This window comes from Harpia harpyja, chromosome 9 (assembly GCF_026419915.1).
Source record: "Harpia harpyja isolate bHarHar1 chromosome 9, bHarHar1 primary haplotype, whole genome shotgun sequence".
Taxonomy (NCBI): domain Eukaryota; kingdom Metazoa; phylum Chordata; class Aves; order Accipitriformes; family Accipitridae; genus Harpia; species Harpia harpyja.
The window spans coordinates 26,518,983-26,536,689 of NC_068948.1; the positions used below are offsets into that span (position 1 = coordinate 26,518,983).

General features: G+C 58.7%; 1 protein-coding gene across 10 annotated transcripts in view; it reads left to right on the forward strand.

The window, feature by feature from the left end:
* ARHGEF11 (Rho guanine nucleotide exchange factor 11) overlaps positions 1 to 17,707 on the forward strand; it is a 25,831-nt gene continuing 8,124 nt past the window's right edge. For 2 of the 10 annotated variants that reach the window (XM_052796302.1, XM_052796303.1), the window contains exons 1-22: positions 2 to 239; positions 7,174 to 7,206; positions 8,412 to 8,503; positions 9,043 to 9,141; positions 10,507 to 10,556; positions 10,655 to 10,712; positions 11,254 to 11,432; positions 11,567 to 11,638; positions 11,866 to 11,985; positions 12,228 to 12,282; positions 12,362 to 12,438; positions 12,902 to 13,039; positions 13,221 to 13,295; positions 13,602 to 13,703; positions 14,150 to 14,248; positions 14,846 to 14,888; positions 15,353 to 15,449; positions 15,548 to 15,670; positions 15,995 to 16,018; positions 16,464 to 16,608; positions 16,886 to 16,982; positions 17,519 to 17,548. In XM_052796302.1, the coding sequence (XP_052652262.1) occupies positions 208 to 239; positions 7,174 to 7,206; positions 8,412 to 8,503; positions 9,043 to 9,141; positions 10,507 to 10,556; positions 10,655 to 10,712; positions 11,254 to 11,432; positions 11,567 to 11,638; positions 11,866 to 11,985; positions 12,228 to 12,282; positions 12,362 to 12,438; positions 12,902 to 13,039; positions 13,221 to 13,295; positions 13,602 to 13,703; positions 14,150 to 14,248; positions 14,846 to 14,888; positions 15,353 to 15,449; positions 15,548 to 15,670; positions 15,995 to 16,018; positions 16,464 to 16,608; positions 16,886 to 16,982; positions 17,519 to 17,548 (1,840 nt within the window). In that variant the 5' untranslated portion in view covers positions 2 to 207. Of the gene's footprint in view, positions 240 to 7,173; positions 7,207 to 8,411; positions 8,504 to 9,042; positions 9,142 to 10,506; positions 10,557 to 10,654; positions 10,713 to 11,253; positions 11,433 to 11,566; positions 11,639 to 11,865; positions 11,986 to 12,227; positions 12,283 to 12,361; positions 12,439 to 12,901; positions 13,040 to 13,220; positions 13,296 to 13,601; positions 13,704 to 14,149; positions 14,249 to 14,845; positions 14,889 to 15,352; positions 15,450 to 15,547; positions 15,671 to 15,994; positions 16,019 to 16,463; positions 16,609 to 16,885; positions 16,983 to 17,518; positions 17,549 to 17,707 lie in introns of all 10 variants that reach the window. The other 8 variants (XM_052796306.1, XM_052796307.1, XM_052796308.1 and 5 more) reach the window with 6 other exon arrangements.

Here is a 17,707-nt window from a genome sequence, read left to right on the forward strand (position 1 = left end):
GGGGGGGTCGGGGGGGGGTGGCGGGCGCGCCGCCGCCGAGCTGAGCCGAGCCGGGCCGGGATCAGCGCCGGAGCCGGGGGCGGTGGTAGTGGTGGTGGGGGGAGTCGGGCCCCGCCGAGGCCGCCGAGGCCGCCGGGGATGGTGGCGGCCGGAGCGGGGCGGCGGCTCCCCGCGCCCTGACCGCCGAGGGGCCGCGGACGAGGCACCATGAGCGTGCGGCCTCCGCAGGCCCTCGACAGGTAGGTGGGGGGGGCCGGGGAACGGGGAGGACGGGGGGGACGCAGCTCACGGGGGCCTCTGGGCGGCTGTCAACCGGGGGAGCGGGGCCCGGGGCGGCGGGGAGACCCCCCCCCTTCTCCCTTCCCTGCGGTTGGAGGGTCCCCTCTGAAAAAGCGGCGTTTTGGGGTGAAACTCTGTGTTTTGGGGAGCGTGGGCAGGGTAGGCTGCGGCCCCTCCGGCTCCGGGGGAGAGCGGGGGGGTGGGTCTCAGTCCTCCCTGACAACCCCCCCCCCCCCCGCCCCAGTCCTGTCCCTCCATCGCCCTGGGATGGTCCCGGTCCCACCATGATGCTTGGACCAGGCTTATGGTCCCATCCCGTCCCCCCTCCAAAAAAAAAAACCCACCCCAAAACGAACCCACATCTGACCGGTGGGAAAATATGGCCAAAATTAGGAATGGGGGAACACCCGGGTTGACTCCTGCGCCGTTAAATACCTTTCCCTAGGCGCAGCGGGAGCGTTTTGCCCCAGATAGCCTCAGTTTTAACCTGAATTTCTTCAGGTGGGTTTCTGGGGGTGCAGGGGTGCACCCCTGGGGTGGATGGGGTGTCTTATCCTTGCCAGGGCTCGGTTCCTCGCAGGCAATTAAGCTAATTAAACCCCAGTGGGATGTGTTCGCTTTCTGCCCCAGGAATGGGGGGCAAGCAGCCAGTGAGGGTCCCACTCGTTGTCCCCCCCCCAGTCTCTGGACAGCGTGGTCCCAGGTTGGCAGTGCTGCCTGCATCTTCCCTGCTCTGTGCATGGGAAGATGGAGGTCCACGGACGTCTGGGAGCTGGAAATGGGCACCTCATTCCTCAGCAGCCAGCTCAGATCCCTCTTGGCATCCGTGCTCGGGGTCCAAGCAGACCGGCATGGCAGAAGGATGCGAGCCAGGGGAATAAGCCCCAGAAAAGCCCCATTTGCTTTTGGGGTGACTTGAGGGTGGAGGCAGATTGTGATTGCCCTGCCTCAGGGTGAGGGGCTTCCCCATGTCCCTGGCACGGCTGGGCTCCTGGTCCAGGACCCCCTGGTCCAGCCGTGGGGATGTGAGAGCATCTATTCCACATGGATCTCACCCATTCGTGCCACCGGCATGGCTTTCTGCCAAAACCAAGGTTTTCTTTTCGTTCCTCGTGCCCAAAAGAAGCCGATTCAGGGCGTTGAGGGCAGCTGCGATGCCGCATCCGCTGGAGACATCCCTGGCTGACGGTGTTGAAGATGCTCAACATGGGCTCCCGGCGCATCGGCACATGCTGCTGCGCCAAAAGGTGGTTTGGTGCGTTCGTTGGCAGGATGGGCGGCATATTTCCACATCCTTCGCCAACGAGCCCTTTGCATGGCTTTCTCCTGGTTTGGGGGAAAGAGCGTGTGTGCGAGGCAGGGGCTGGGGTGGAGCACAAAACCACCCCACCGCACTTTCCCTCTCCGTAACTCTTAATTAGCCAGAGAACCCAGCCACAAGGCCAGCGATGAGGCTCTGCATGTTTGCAGCCAGCCCCTCCGGAGCAGAAATTAAGGAGCTGCTGAATTTTGCTCCCATCCCGGGTGGGGAAGCGGCAGGATCAGGTACTGGCAGCATGTCAGAGCGGGGACACACCGCATGAGCCTCGCTGCCTGACTTCCCCGCCTTGGGGAGCTGTGGGGCATCATTACCGGGCTTAAGACTTCTCTCTGCTCTTTAAATAGCCGCGGTCTCCTCTGCTCTTTAAGGTCAGGCGCCTGAAGTGCCCTGACTGAGCCGGGAGTCACTTGTTACTGGGTGGCACAGCTCTTCAGCAACAAAAATGACTTGCAAATGGGTTAATGTGAGGACTTTCCCCCCCAAAACACCCCAGCAGCCCCTGCCCTCCTGCCACCACCACGCAAACATTGGCTTTGGGGTGGACATAGGGCTTCTACCCGCTGGTTCCCACAGCCCATTGATGTCCAGACAGCCCCCATGGCAAGTAGGCAGGCTTCCAGGAGAGGCAAACCAGTACAGATCTTCCTCCTCCAGTGTTAGGAGACGCCAAAGGAGCTGTGCATCACCGGCGAGCGCTGTCCGGCTGTGGGGACTGACTTGTCTGTGGGTTTAGTCGCCGCTCTCTAACCTCTTGTATTGCCATGGTTTTAATCATAGAAGGAGCCCACAGGGAGGCTGGAGGAAAGCATTTCAAGAGTGGCTGTTCCCAAGCTGCACTGGTGGAAAGAAGCGCAATCTTCCCCTTTGCGGGGTGCATGGCTTTTATTTAGGAGAAAGGTCGGGGAGAAAACATACCTTCAGGGGAGGTTATTCCATATCTTGGTATCTCGCTCGCTGCTACAGATCTCGCACCCCAAAAGCACCATCAGTGCTGGACAAACCAGATCTGCCAGTCTGTTTTCCAGGAGACGAATGGCACCATTAATGATTACACTGCCCGGCACAGGGAGGGTGATTTGGGGTTGCTCACGGTTCTTGCCCGTCTTGCTGCACACTCTGGCAGCATTCCTGAAAAAGCTGGGCCCCGCGCTTCGTGTGAACCGCATCTTCCTTGGTGGAGAATTTGGATCCCGGCTCTGCTTTCCCCATCGGACTCCCTCCACGCCCCCATGCCGTGGTTTTCTTGCAGGCGGGGAGAAGGATGGCACACACTTTTTAAAACAAAATTTTGTGAGAGGAAAGGGCTTTTGGTGTGCAGGATTGCTGCTGATCTGGCCTAACTTTGCCAGTAGCGGTCATGATACTTAACATTTATGTAGCAGAGTGCGCGCACAAAATGCTTTGCAAACATTATCTAATTAAGACGTAAATACTTGCTCACCCCTTCCTTGCCTTCTGCCTTGTCGCCGGCAGCCCCTCTGTGCTCTTCCCAAGCTCTTGCTGGTCTCTGCTGGGCAGAGCACTCCAGTCTCCGTCCCTTTTTGGGTCTAATCCTGCTTGGGAGCTCCCACAGCTGCCTCTGGGAGTGGAGCTTGGGTTGTTTAGGGTCTCCCTTCCCCGTCTGTCCCCTTGTAGAGGCTGCCAGGGCTGTTTTGGGAGAGAGCGGTGCAGGAGGACCCAGGCCCAGCAAGCCGGGCAGGCATCACGACTGCAAAACTCAACAAATTTTGCGTAACCGACTGACTGCCCAAAATCACAGCTGTCCCCGTGCTCAGCCTCTGTTCCTCCCCGTGGGGAATTGGCATTGCAAAAATTTGCAGCACACAGACAATTAGAAATGTGGGGAATGGAGTCTGCCGCGCCATTAAACAACCAGGGCTGCCGTGCTCGTCGTGTTAATTTTTTTTCCCCTGTTTAATTAAAAGTCTTAATTTAAACAAAGCTTTTGCAGAATCCCCTGTCTGCTGCAACAAAGTTGCTGGAGGAATCCGGGGATTTAAATTCAGTTTGCTGTGGCGCGTACATGGGACTTTGCATCTGATTTGCAAAATGAAATTTGCTACCAGCCGCCTCCTGAGGGCTGAGGCTTTGCTTTGCTTTTCTCCCCTGGAAAAAAAAAATAAGCAGAGAGAGAAAGAGAGAGAGAAGGGAAAAGCTTTGCTGCATAAACCCCAGATGGATCCGGGATGACTCCAGCCTTGTGGGTTTGCGGGCGGACAGGCATCAACTGCAGGGTGGCTTGGCAGTCGCACGTAGCCTGCGTGCCACGGGGACGCGCCAGATCTCGGCCGGCCGCTGCGTTGCTGGTGATGCTGCCCCAGCCCTGCCGAATCCCTGGAGTTGGCAGTACGCTGGCAGTCCCAGCTCTGCTGCCAGGAAGAAGGAGCTGGGTCTCAGCCTGCAAACACACCGGGGTTGGCACGGCAGGGATGGATGCACCGGGCTCTTGATCCAACACTGGCCAAAAGTCCCTGGAGGGCTGCTCTCATCCCGCACTTGAAGTGGGCTCTGACGTGCTTTTCTGGTTGGGAGTCGGAAACCTGTTGTGCGCTCTCGTGTGGGAAAAGATGAGAAGAAAACCAGATCTCCTCAGGGACAGGGGATGTCATCGCAAGCTGCATCTGCAGGCGGCCAAAAATGTTGAGAAAGGACTTTTTCCCCCCCCTCTTTCTTTCATTTGCTCACAATACCCTAGCAAGGTTTAAATCTGCCTCGCCATGTGAACTTAGATGCAGAAGCATAATTGCAAGCTTCCCTGATGTGTCACCGTGCAGCAGTTGATGGGACAGCTGCAGAGCAGGAGCAGTGGGCGACTTTGAGCCTCAACCCCTCCGCTGCAGCCCGGAGAAGCAGCAAGCATTCCCAGGGGACACACACCCCGCTCCCGAGGGGATGCAGAGGGATGTCCCCGGGAGATGCGCATCCTCAGCACGGCCAGCTTTCCGCTGCAAGGCTGGAGTCGCTCCAGCGAGAGGAGCGTCAGGGCTGGACACAGCCGGGCCAACGTGTTTTCCCTCTGCCATGCCACAGGGAGGGGGAAGGGGAGGAAGCTGAATCATTTTTATATTTCTTTTTTTTTTTTTTTTTAGCTGAAATTCCTTCCTTCCTTCCTGTCCCCAGAATACCAGTATGTGAAACTGTCTGCAGGGCTGTGGCCTGGGATAGCAGCCGGCAGCAGGGTTTGGCACAGGAGATGTCGGGTAATCCTGGTGATACCGGCAGTGCAGACTGTAGTGTCAGGCTGCGGTGGAAGCAGTGACTCAATTGCAAGAGGCACCCCACCAAGACACTGATTTCCCTTTTCAAGTTGTGGGTCGTTTGTTTTTTGTTTTTTTTTCTTTTTTCCATATATATTTCTTTTTTTTTTTTTTCAACTTTTCCTGCTGATGGGCTGATGCTGTCCCTGCCTGCCTCCCCACTCACTTCAAAAGGCAGTGGGTTTCCAGGCATGCCAGTGCGGGCTCCGGCTGTTTGCAAAACGTTTTCTCTTCCCCGGAGCTGGGATCACAGGGAGCAGCCGTTTGGAGACCTGGGAGAGAAAAAAAATTAAGCTCCCAGTCTCAGAGAGAGCATTTTGCAAAGCTCTGGCTGGAGACTGACCCTCTTTGAGGATTTGATCCTGTTCCTCTCTTAATCTTTTAATTGTGGCGTTTGCTCTGCGTGGGCTCCTGAGATGGCAGCGCCTGTCCGTGCTTTGCTCTTTAGTGTGCATGATGATTTTATTTTCCTCCTTGGTTTTCCTTTTTTGCCTTGGCTGTGCCCACCTCCACCTGGCTGGGTCCCTCTCGCCGGGATGCCCACCGTGCCCTGCCCTCACTTCCCACCGTGCTGCCCTCTCCCATCCTGCCACCATTGCAGGCAGGCTAGGCAGAGCATCTTGCCCCCGTCGTGTGTTCATGAAAAGCAAATAGCCATGATTTAACTGAAAGTAGCCAAAATCAGGGAAAATAAACTCAGAGCCAAAACCTCTGAGGGCAGCAGATAGGATGTGACTGCAGGTGCTGGTTCGGAGACTGGCATCAGCGCTGGGACTGGGTGAGTCAAGGGCAGTTGCAGGATTTGGGCATTGTACAAGGGCTCTGGAGTTACAGTTTTTAGGAAAACCGGAGGGCTGGGCTTTCAGGGCACCGAAAGCTACTTCCTTGGTTGGAAACAGGCACCGGGGTCAGGTCTCTGTTGAGCTGGCAGTGTTTGGTTTAAAATGGCATGTTTTGGCTCTCTGTAAGTCAATTAGGAAGGAGCTTATGCAAAGCCGAATTAAACTACTCTTTTAGACGGCAATAAGCCAGCGCTGGCCGGGCTCCTTCGAGCGGGATGGAAACGGGCTCCTGCCACGGGCATGGGGTTAGCATCTCCTTGTGTGGTGCTGGTGTCAGACTGGTGACTCCTGGCTGAGCTGTGGGCTCAGCTGCATGTAGTCCTGGCACCGTAGGGCACCAGGGAGCTTCCCCTAACGAAGAGGCTTAACGACTGTCCCACTGTGCAGCAGCACCTTAAGTCTTGGCATCCGGGGTGATGCAGAAAGAGGAGCGGATCCTTCCTTGGCCTGGATAAGCAGCAGGTCTGACCTGCCCCGAGTGCCCTCTGCCTGGCTGCCAGGTAATCCTGCGGGGTTAATCCTGCACCTACCCTTCAACCAACAATGGTGCCGGTCCCCATCCTGGATTGCCTCTGAAACAGGGGGGACCGGTCCCACCCCTGCACCCAGCTCCTGGGGAAGCTGTTGGGGATACTTCGGCTGTGTGTCCCCTCTTCCGCAGCCCCCATCCTGGGCTGCGACCATGCCCGGGCTCCTTCACACTGAGGTCCTGGTTTATTCCCCCACTTCAGCAAGCGAGGGTTGTAATCGAGTAAATTAGAGGCTGTGGCATAACAGTTGTGCAGGTTGGGTTTGGATTAAGATTACCCAGGCAACCTTAAATGAGGTGTTTCCTAATATCGTCTCGCTGGACCGGGGAAGGACCCAGGGAGCTATTGCGCCTCGGGAACTGGCTACATGAGCGGGACTGTTGGGTTTATACCACTGCAGGCTCTGACTTTGCATCCCCGTGGGGTGGTTTTGGGGGGGGGACCCTTTTGCTTGGCCCCCACAAAGGGCTGAGAGTCTTGCCCAGCTTTGTAGTCCTGCAATGAAACTGGGCTGGGTTCACTGCTGATGTTATTTTAGGCAGTTGGGGGCTTGCCAGGGGGGATGCTTGCCCAGGAGACACCTGCTCTGTGCTTCCTCCAGGCAGCCCCCCTGCCCAAGAGACGATGCTGGGGGGTGATGCTGGGGGTCGATGCCTCACCCTCCCCATCAGCCAGAGGAAGGTGCAAAACCAGGAGGAGGATTTTCACTGGCGAAGGTGAATCCTGCCCCAAGCCCAGCGGGCGCTGAGAGGCCATGCCGGGCACAGGGAGGTGTTTTTGGGTCTGGCCACCCTTCCCGAGGGGTGTAAGCGTGCTGTTGCTGTGCCGTCTGTCACACCTCTGCCTCTTGATCTGTTTGTCTCCTCTCTCCCCCACTCCCCGCACCGCTGTCCTCGGCATGTCCCTTGTGCCACTGCCACCACCCCTGTTTCTGTCCTCCCCAGCAGCCGACCAGGCAGCAAGAGGCACCTGCCCAGGTAAGCGGGGTCAGGGATGGGGCTGCTTGTGCTCTCATCCTGCACCCTCGCTTCATCGCAGCCATCGGGGTGTAGGGCAGAGAGTGGCTGCTCTTCCCACCGGGAGCACCTTCATTTTCTCGCTCTTCCCGTTGCTTTCCAACCCCTCCGGCCCTGCCCCAATGGGGGAGAGCTGTGGCTGTTTTCGTTGGGAGGAGGAGAGACAGGACAGCAGAGCCAGGCTTTCATCCCCGTGATGGTGTGGGATCATGGAGGGGCACAGGGAAGGGGAGGCAGTGCTCCAGGGCCCTCGTTTTGTGGATGGAGCTGGGTTTGGAGGCAGTCAGGCCCCCAAGGAGGGGTAAAGGCTGGGGGCTGCTCTGGCATGCTGTTCCCTCCAGCAGCAGCTCATGGGTCTCCTGCCCACGCACCGAGCCTGCTGGCACCATCTTGTTCAAGCAGTGTTTGCAGGAATGACTGCCCAGCCTTGACTTCTCCAGACCCCTGTTAGCTGGAGAATAAACGCCAGGGCTAAAAAGAGCTCTGCAGGTGAGCCCCTGCTTCCTATCGCAGTCCTTCCAGCACAGCAGCAAGGGGATGTGCTGTACCCCTTTGATGCACAGAAAGCCCTAGCCCACACACCCATCCAGCATCCAAAGCCTTGCTGCAGGACGATAGCAAGGCTCAGCGAGAGGGCAGGACCGTAAAGTAACTGTCTGTTGTCTGTCTGTCTTTCTCTCACCCATCCTTCACTGCTTCATGTCTCTCCTTCCAGCAGCCCCATTGCAGCCTGGTAAAGACCTGCCACTGAGCTCCATCCTGTCTGCACTGCATGATGCATCTCTGCCCTCACCTGCCACCTTTGCTGCTCTCCCTGAGCCCCGCTCACCCCGGGCAGCCCCTGCCACTCCTCCCTGCCAGCAAATGCAAGAGACCTCGGGGTCCTGGCCCTGAGCGGGGTCTCTTCTGGGGCTCTCCCCGGAGCCCTGTGGTGGTGAAGGGAGAGAAGCCTTTTCCCAAGGCGGCTGGGGACAAGCAACTGGAGGGACGAGCAGCACTTGCCCATGCTGGTTGCCATCACCTTCCTGCTCCATGCATTTGTTTTTCCTGAGCCCAAGAAGGAGCCGTGGCTGGAGGATGGCTCTGTCTAGTCGTCCCCAGTCCCAGCCGTGGCCAGAGGATGGCTCGGTCCAGCCTTCCCCTCCCTGACCTCTCCTCCTCTGCAGGTTAAGCAGCCTGTCTTCCCTGGGTGATTCGTCTTCAGAGCGGAGGTCTCCCGGGCACCACCGCCAGCCCTCGGACTCCTCCGAAACTACAGGTAGGTTTTCCTGCCCCCTCCTCTGCTTCCCTTGGCGCTTGAGGACTGTATTTAGTGCCCTGTCCATGCCGGGAGCTTGGTGGCACATTGCCACCTGCCTCAGTCCTTGCAGCGCCCTTGGGGACAGGCCTCCTGTGCCCCTTTGCAGCACCCAAAGTCACCCAGCCAAGGCTGCATGTGCCTGGGGAGGGCAGGACCCTTCCTCGGCTGCTAGTGAAGCAGCCCAGCGGGGCCAGGGATGATGCTCTGCCTGCAGACAAGGGCTCTTCCCACCCTGCCCGTGCAGGGGCACCCTGTTTTCAGGAGAAGGGGTCCAAGTGGGGACGCGGCACAAAGGGTTTGTAGAGTGAGGATGAATTAGCTATGCTTTTGGGGTCTGGCAGCAGGGTGGCTGACTCCAGGGGCTCTGCACCCAGCTCTGGCTCGGGAGAGCTGGCAGAAGCCACAGCCCCTGAAACAGAGTGGCAGGGACTCCCCACAAGCCAAGCCTGCCCCCCAGGCTCAGAGCCTCGCTGGTTCTCCCTCCCCTCCCTCCCCAGGTCTGGTCCAGCGCTGCGTCATCATCCAGAAGGACCAGCATGGCTTTGGCTTCACTGTCAGCGGGGACCGCGTCGTGCTGGTGCAGTCGGTGCGGCCAGGTGAGAGGGGCCGGCACTGGCAGCAGGCAGGGCGAGGGCGGGGGGAGGCAGGAGATGCCTCAGGGCTCCCCTCACCCACTCAAAGCCACATCCCTTGTGAGCAAACATGGGAGAAAGGGGGTTTCCTTCCTAAGCTTTGCCAGCTTGGGGTCTCGCTACAGCATTGGCTAGGATCGGCAGGATACCATCGCTGGTGGGAAGGCAGGTGTTTTTGGGAGAAGTGTTTTGGGGAAGCTCCCCAAAACCGCTGTGCTCTCCCCACTCCCTGTACAACCCAGGGAGCTGCTGATGGTGGGTGGGTGGGGAATTCCCTTTTGTAGCCGTGGGTAAACACAGATTCAGCAGCTCACTGTTCTTGGTGCTGTGCTACAGGAGACGCTGCCGGTTTTGCTGTATAATGACTTTGCGGGGTGGCTGGGCTTGGAGCAGCAATTTAAATAGACAATGAGCTGCTTATTTTACAGCGGATGTTCCCACCTCCTCCCCATTCCCCCCCCTCTAGCCCGAAAGCCAGGAAAAACGAGAATATAGGAAAGGGAAAACGCGAGAATATAGGAAAGGGAAAACGCGGCGAGTTTCAAGAGCAGGTTAGCACTGGAGTGCTTTTCTCCTGCAACTGGAGCTGCGTGAGGAGCCCCCTGCATCGGCCCCTACACCCCGGGGCTGGCTGGGGAGACAGAGCCGAGGTCCGCAGGTGCAGGACAGCCTGGAGTCCTGTCCCCATCTCCCCACTCGCTTTGTTTGCCAATAATGAGACTGTTAAAGCCAAAAGAATCCGAACAATCCGGCTTACTTTCCACTCTCGGAGCTCGCTGCCATGTCTCAGGCCCTTGGCTTGGAGCTGAACCTAATGCAAACATTTTCCTCTTGGTTTCAGCTTTAAGAAAAGCGAATTTTTCATGTATTCCAACCTCAGCAGCTTTGTTAAAGAGCAGGCAGGGGGAGAGGAGGCAGAGCAGTGCTGCTCTTCCTGGGCCTCGCTCCTGCCTTTGGATCCAGGCACATGGTAGCTCTCTAGATGTGTCAGAGCCAACCCGGATGGTGGGTTAACAGGTTGGGGCCCTCTCCTTCCACCCTGAGATGGATGGAAGAGGCTGGGGTCTGGCTAGGTGAGCAGAGGAGGGCTTGTCTGGATGAGCTGTGAGCTGAATGTGTGCTGGGTGTTTTGTGTAAAGCACCCGAGGCTTGGTTGCCAGCCTTGTCCCATGGGAAATATGTGCCTGGTGGTCCCCATGTCCCCACCCTGGCAGGACGAATGGCACAGAATATGCCAGGACGATCTAGGACTGGCGGGAGTGGAGCCCCTGGCTCTGTCTGCTGCCCCTCCGTCCATCCTGATGCCTGTCTCTCCTCCCTGTATCACAGGGGGGGCAGCTATGAGAGCCGGGGTGCAGGAGGGAGATCGGATAGTCAAGGTGAGCATCCTCGTCTGTCGCCCCTGCTACTTCTCCACACGGGGCCACGTGCCCCACTCCCCCCACCAGCCTGTCTGACCCCCTCTCTCCTCTCCCAGGTGAACGGCACAATGGTGACCAACAGCTCTCACCTTGAAGTGGTGAAGTTAATCAAGTGTGAGTATGACCAAGGAGCTGCGGCAGCTCCTTCTCACCCCAAGTGACTGGCAAGGCTGCTCTGCCTAACTGCCCTGCACCATCATGCCTGTGCTGCTGTGGGTGAAACGGGTGTGCAGGAGCACATTTCCATCGGGCTACTGGGGAGATTGGTGGCAGCCAGCCCCCACCTCTTGCCCCCACAGCATGACAGTCTGCCCCATAACAGGGTCCTAAAATGACAAATCAGTGTTTACAGCTTCAGTCACAAGCCTTGCAGCACCAAGAGGGGCACCTCATTCCTCCCCAGCCCAGGAGGCCACAGGATCCCACCCAAGGGCGGGTCTGGATTCTTGGGAAAAGATGGGAAAACCTGTCTCCGTCCTTCCAATGAGTTTTTGTAGGGTGGGCCAGGGTAGCACCCACCACGGCAGAGGTGGCCTTGCTGCTTACAGGGACATGCCCACGCTGATGCCATGAGTCCCGTCGGCTGCTTTAGGTCAAAAGAGTGAATAATGGGAGTCTTTCTCACTCTCCCTTTCCCACTCCCAAATTTTTCCAGCTGGTGCCTACGTCGCTCTGACCCTGCTGGGCTCTCCCCCTCCCTCAGTTGGGCTCTCCAGTTCTCAGCAAGACGTGAGCACGGTGGGGGCTCCCCGCATCACTCCCGCCTGTCCCCCACCGCCACCCCCATCGCCGCTCCCTCCGCCGCAGCGCATCACCGACCCCAAACCCCTGCAGGTAGCAAACTGCATGGTGCTCCCCCCACCACCTTCCACTCTGCCACTCTGCTCTGTCCCCCCCCATTGCCTGGCGCAGTGGGCAGGAGGGAGGCAAAGCTCATCCCATCTCTTTGCATCCATCCAAAATTGCAGGACCCTGAAGTCCAGAAGCATGCAACGCAGATTCTCCGGAACATGCTGCGACAGGAGGAGGCAGAGTTACAGGTATGACAGTGGCACGGCTCTTTTCTTCTGTGGAGCCACAGCGGAGCAGCCCTCTGTGCTGCCCTGGTGCTGTCCTGGCTTCCCAGCCCTTGCAGCACACAGTGACCTGTGCATGCTTCAGCCCATCATCCCACCGAACCTGCTCAGCCCCATCACCTCATGGGCAGCAGGACAGGGCTTACGGGGTTGGGGCCGGTGTGAGCATCCCCTCTTGTCTCTCCGCTCAGCGCTTCTACGAGGTGTACAGCCGAAACCCTGCCACGGCAGTGGAGGAGCAGATCGAGGGAGCGCGCCGGCGGGTCAGCCAGCTGCAGCTCAAAATCCTCCAGGAGACTGGGGGCTCCATGGTACGTGAAATTAGTGGGGTTACCCCCAGTTCAGGGGTCCTGCCATCCTCCCAACTCCTTCCGAGCATGGCTGGAGCCTGGGGAGACCCTCCCGAGGCGGTGGGCGCAGCGGCAGAGACATCCCTAGTTTCCAAAACCTGCTGTGGGAGCTGCTGCGGGTGGCCCATCCCTGGCCCTGCGCCCAGGTGTCCCCACATGCCAGGGAACATCCCACCGCTCCAGCACAGCTTCTCGTGTTGCAGGATTCAGGGCGGCTGTGCGGTGACTCTGGCTTGGCCGGTTTCAGGGTGATGGAAGGTGAGTTGTACTGGCGGCTCGGACCGTCCCCACGTCCCCGCCTCCTGAACACGCGGGTCAGTCTCTCCTCTGCTCCCAGGACGCCTCTCCCTGGACTCACAGGATGGTGACAGCGGGTTGGAGTCTGGGACAGAGCGGTTACCCTCTGTGAATGAGGTGAGAGTGGGGTTACTGCGGCCATGGGGAGTCCATCCCAACTTCTGCTGGGCCCTGGGAGCGGTGATGAACGGGTCTGTGCATCCTTAGGGGTGAACGACCTGCCTTTACAATCACAATTATTTGTTTGTCATCTGAACAAACTGAATTTCTTGTAATGCAGTCTCAGCTCTGAATTTCTTGGGCTTGAAATGCTTAGCCTGGTGTGACTGCCCCCAAAATGAAGGGTACCCCAAAGTTTCTAGCTTGTGGTCCTAATCTTGAAGACTTTCTGATGGCCCTGGAGGGGTTTTGTAGTTTTCAAGTTCCCTGGGCCCATCTCCCTTTATGGTCTCTGACCTGGAAACTGCTCTTGAGACGGCCCCAAGTGCCTCTGCTGGGTGGGTGAGTGGCAGCATCAGCCCCCAGCGTGGAGCTTGGCCGTCCCCCCCTCCCCTGACGCCTGCGCTGCCATCCTGAGCAGATCTCCCTGAACCGCAACTCTGTCCTCTCTGACCACGGCCTGGACAGCCCACGAACCTCCCCGGTCATCACTGCCCGCCTCTTCCAGCACCACCGTCGGCAGGGCTCCGACACTCCCTTCACCCCTTCTGCCGAGCAGGTGGGTTGGGGTTGGGTGGGGGGTCCTGCTGCACAGCCAGGGTGTCTGATGGGTGCTCGACCCGATCAGATGTGGTCCGAGCCTCCCTCGGGAGCTGGTGGCGTGGGTGCTGGAGGGAGGGCAAAGGCGTGCCCCCAAAGCCAGGTGCCTGGCTCCTAAGTCTGTCCCCTCTTCCTGGCAGGGGTTGGACCGGACAGGACAACCGCTCATCATCGGGCCGGAGGAGGATTATGACCCAGGATATTTCAATAACGAGGTAATGCTGTCCAAAGTATTCTTGGCTTTTGTCCCCTCTCCTTAGGGCACAGGGCTGTCCCTCTCCCACGTGGGTCCTTTTGTGGGGCCCCCATGTCCTGGCACCTGTTGGCATTTAGAAATCCTCCCAGGGGACATCCAGGGATGGGCTGGTCCGGGGGAGGCAAATGCCCGGCTGGGATGAGGAAAGGGGTGTGGAAGCTGGAGATTCACCCCGGTGCTGAGCTGTGGGATGGGCCTGATCTGGAGGAGTTAATTCCTTTCCTTTCTAACTGGCTTTTTCTCCTCTGGTCCCTTCTCTATGCAGTGCGACTCCCTCTTCCAGGACCTGGGCAAGCTGAAATCCCGGCCGGCGCATCTGGGGGTCTTCTTGCGCTACATCTTCTCCCAGGCAGATCCCAGCCCCCTGGTAAGAGACGCACCGGTGTCACCGACACAGACACCAAGTGGGGCGGCGGGGGATGCAGACAGGGTGGCATATTTGGCACGTCCCCTCCTCCAGCTGAGCGGAGGGTGGTGCTGAGGGTGGTGCTGGTTTGCTGATCCCATCGCAAAGCTCTGCCGGAGGCTGCCTGAGGCTAAGGCAGCTGCCTGCGCTCCGGCTGCCTGCTGCAGGCAGCTGCCAGCCAGTGGTTCCCACAGCTGTGTGTGCACGTGAGAGGGAAACACAGCATAGGGTTACACTTCCTCCCCTTCCTCCCAGGCGTGGCATGGTGGGGTGCTGCCCTCCCCAGACCCCAGTGATCGTTTCCTGTTTCGTGGCCATACGGGCGCCCGCTTTACGAGCCTTTCGCTTCCCTGCTTCTAAACCTTCCTCCTCCTTCGCTGCCCACCTCCGCTCTCCCTTCTTTGCAGCTTTTCTACTTATGCACAGACGTTTGCCAGCAGACGACCGCCAAGGATTCCCGGGGCTTGGGGAAGGACATCTGGAACATCTTCTTGGACAGGAACGCGGTAAGGGCAGGACTTGACTGTGAGCCTGTACAGGACTCCTTGTCCCTGCAGGGGATCAGTTGGAAAGCCAGCATTAGACATCATGGCCCTTACATGGGGATGCCTTTTTAAGGGTGTTTTTGCCACTGACATTGCTTTGTTGCTGCTGGTTCCTCCGCATTGGTGTGAGCAGTTGCGTAAGGCCTGTACTCAAATGTTGCACAACTGCAGCTGCCCCGGTGTGTGGAAGCTCGGCACAGGCAGGAGAGGAGGGTCCTGGCAGTGAGGACGGGGCTCCAGACACTCCCGTTAGTGCTCCTGGGGCCCAGTGCCCCCTCAGAGGGAGCAGGCTCCCACTGCACTGCTCCAGAGGAGGTTGTGTGTTGGGTGCTGGGATGAGTGCTGGGTGCTTGGTGTGTGAGATCTCCAGCACTCACCTCTCTGGCTGCAGAAATTGCCACGGGGCGATGGTGCAGGAGCACAGGGCACCCTCTCCACGCTGGCTTGAGCGTGGCTCTGGCATGTGCACCATATCCCCAGCTCCTTCCAGCCCTGCTCACTGCACTGGGAAAGTGAACCAGTGCTGAGCCACTCTTCTGTTCTGCCTTCCCTCCCCAGCCACTCCGAGTGAAAGTGTCTGAGCAGCTCCTGGCTGAGATCGGTGAGTGAGGGGCTCCCAGGTCATGTGTCACGGCCCAGGGCCTGCCGCAGCACCCACGGTCTGCACGGCTGGCATTGCTGGCACCTTTGCCCTGAACAAGGGCTGTTCATTAGGATGCCAAAGCAGGATCCCAAAGGACTTCTGCAGGACTCTGCCTGTTGCCCTCTTAGAGAGGACATGCCAAAGTTTGGGACTGGGGCTCCTGAGCACTTACCCAGCTTGGTTCCGGTGGTCCTGGGTGTCTTGTTATGGGCAGGTGTCTCAGCCTGGGTGAGCACGATGGGAGACAGGTTGTCCCAGCCAAGGGGGCTGTGCTCTTGCAGGGGGAGGCCAACAGAGAGGCTCTGCAGTCTCCCTGCCTGCCCTGCTCTGCCCAAGGCCCTGAGGCTGCAAGAAAATCCCCTGTGCCCTTCCTTGCATGCTGAGCATGGTTGGTGACACCGACTCTCCTCTCCCATCCCCAGAGACTCGCCTGCGGAATGGGGATGATGTCCGAGCTGCCCTCTTTGAAGCTCAGGAGATGGTAATGCCCGAGATACAGGAGCAGATCCAGGACTACAGGTAACAGAGCTGCTGGGATGCCCCGCAGAGCTCAGCGGGCTTCTGCCCGTGCAGGCGGCCGTGCCCAGGCTCGTGGCCCTGACCCTTGTTCTGCACAGAACAAAGCGCACCATGGGCCTGGGGAGTCTGTATGGGGAGAACGACCTCTTGGATCTGGATGGGGACCCCCAGAAGGAGCGGCAAGTGGCCGAGAAGCAGCTGGCCCAGCTGGGTGACATACTGTGAGTGCCGGACTGCCGCGGAGGCTCCCTGCCCTGCACGTGGGGGAGCGCCTCTCCGCCCGGATTTGGGGCGAGGACATGGGGAAGGGGATCGAACAGGGGCTTAGCTCTGCTTCTTGGTGCTGCTTCATCCACACATTTGCTGTTGGAGGTGGGAAGGAGAGTTTGGACCAGGCGCTGGGCACGGTGAGGGGCAGGGGGCACGGTGAGGGTCAGGGGGCACGGTGGGATGGAGGGCTCAGTGCTGTGAGCCCCCTGCTTGAGGGCTGAGTAAGGAGCCCGTTCCGAACAAGCTCTTTTATCCCTCCCCATCTCTCTCTCTAGGTCAAAATACGAAGAGGACAGGAGGTGAGTGGCCCCAGGGCACAGAGGGAGCACGTCCAGATGCGACTGCTTTACAGTTGTTAGCTGAGGAGGCAAAAGGAGAGGAGTTGCAGGAGCATCCCCTTCCCATGCTGGCCTCCGGCACCCTGTCCCCATGCCAGGCATATCCCCGTGGGCTCTCAGGCTGGCCCTGGGGAAGGGTGAACACTTACCTCGGGGTCCTGGTGCGCCGGCTGCAGCCCCCTGCCAGGCCCTGCCGCCCCAGCTCTCTCTCTTCAACTGCTTCTTGCCTTTCCTCCTTTCTCACTTGCTCGCATCCCCACCCAGGCATCCTCTCCTGCCTGGGGAGGGATGGACCCTCTCCCCACAGAGTCCCACAGAATATCTCGGCTTCTCCCATTGTCTCCCCTGGCCTGCAGTGCCCTGTCCTGGTGTTGGATTTACAGCCTCACACTCTCCTCTCTTCCAGCTCCCCCATGGCCTTTGCCCTCAGCACGTATATGAACCACACAGGCATACGCAGCCGGGAGCCCCGGGTGGCCGGCACCAGCGAGAAGGCCCAGTCACTCCCGGACAGGGACAAGTGGCTGCCCTTCTTCCCCAAGACCAAGAAGGTGGGTGGCTTGCTGGCAGCCGCTCCTCTGCCCCAGGGCCAGGCTCTTGCTGCTGGATCTTTTGAGGCGACTTGAGGAGGGGTTCTCCAGAGATCCTTGACTCCCCCCATGCCTTGCAAAGCTGCTTAGCGCCAGGGCAGAGCCAAATCCCGGCCCCATCCCTTCCCCAATGGCTCATGCCACAGCTTTCAGCCAGCACAGTGAAGGCTGGGGACACCCTCGGGGCCTGTGTGGTGACACGTGTTTTTATCAGAGCTCCTCTTGGGTGTCCCAACAGAGCAGCAGCACAAAGAAGGACAAGGATGCCATGGAAGACAAGAAGCGCAACCCTATCCTCAAGTATATTGGGAAGCCCAAAATCTCCTCCCAGAGCAGTGAGTATCAGGACCTTCTGGGGTGCTGTACCCACCAGCCTCCCTGCTGCCTGGAGGAGATCTGCAGCTGTCTGCGTGCCTGGGGCCATTGGGTGGCCTTTGGCCCCCATGGGACTCCCATTCACCCGGTAGCAGGCACTTTGCATCAGCCACCCTCTGCTTTCCTCCAGCCACTTATTGGAAACCTGTTGTCTCAACCGTCTGTGCTCCCACACGGCTTTGAGGGGAGTGGGAAGGGAGCAGAGCTGAGTTCTCCCCCCAAATTTATCTTATGTACCCCATCCTGCAGGCTTACAGGCTGCTCGCTGTGTAGTAAAAGTGCCACAGCTCCTGGAGGGGCTGGGGTGGTGGAGAGCAAGTGTGTACACGTATGTGTGTCTGTGTACACGTGTGTGTACACGTGTGTGTGCCTGTGTTCCTCTTCCTCCACTTTTGCTTTGAGTTCTCATGTTGTTAGCTCACACATTCCCACTTTGCCTCCTTCGTTGCTGAAATGCAGGATTGATTTGACCTCTCATTTTTGTTTTTCCTTTCAGCATTTCATGTCCCTTTGTCCCCTGTTGAAGGTAAAAGGCCTCTTCTTTTGTTTGCCATTCACCTCATGTGCTTAGTTTCATTTTGTCCCCCCGAGCTACCTCAGCATTGTTACTCTGGGTGTTGGGGTGGGCTTGGATGGGTGCCATGAGGTCCGGGAGGAAGGCTGCCTGCAGCAGCCGGCCATTCCC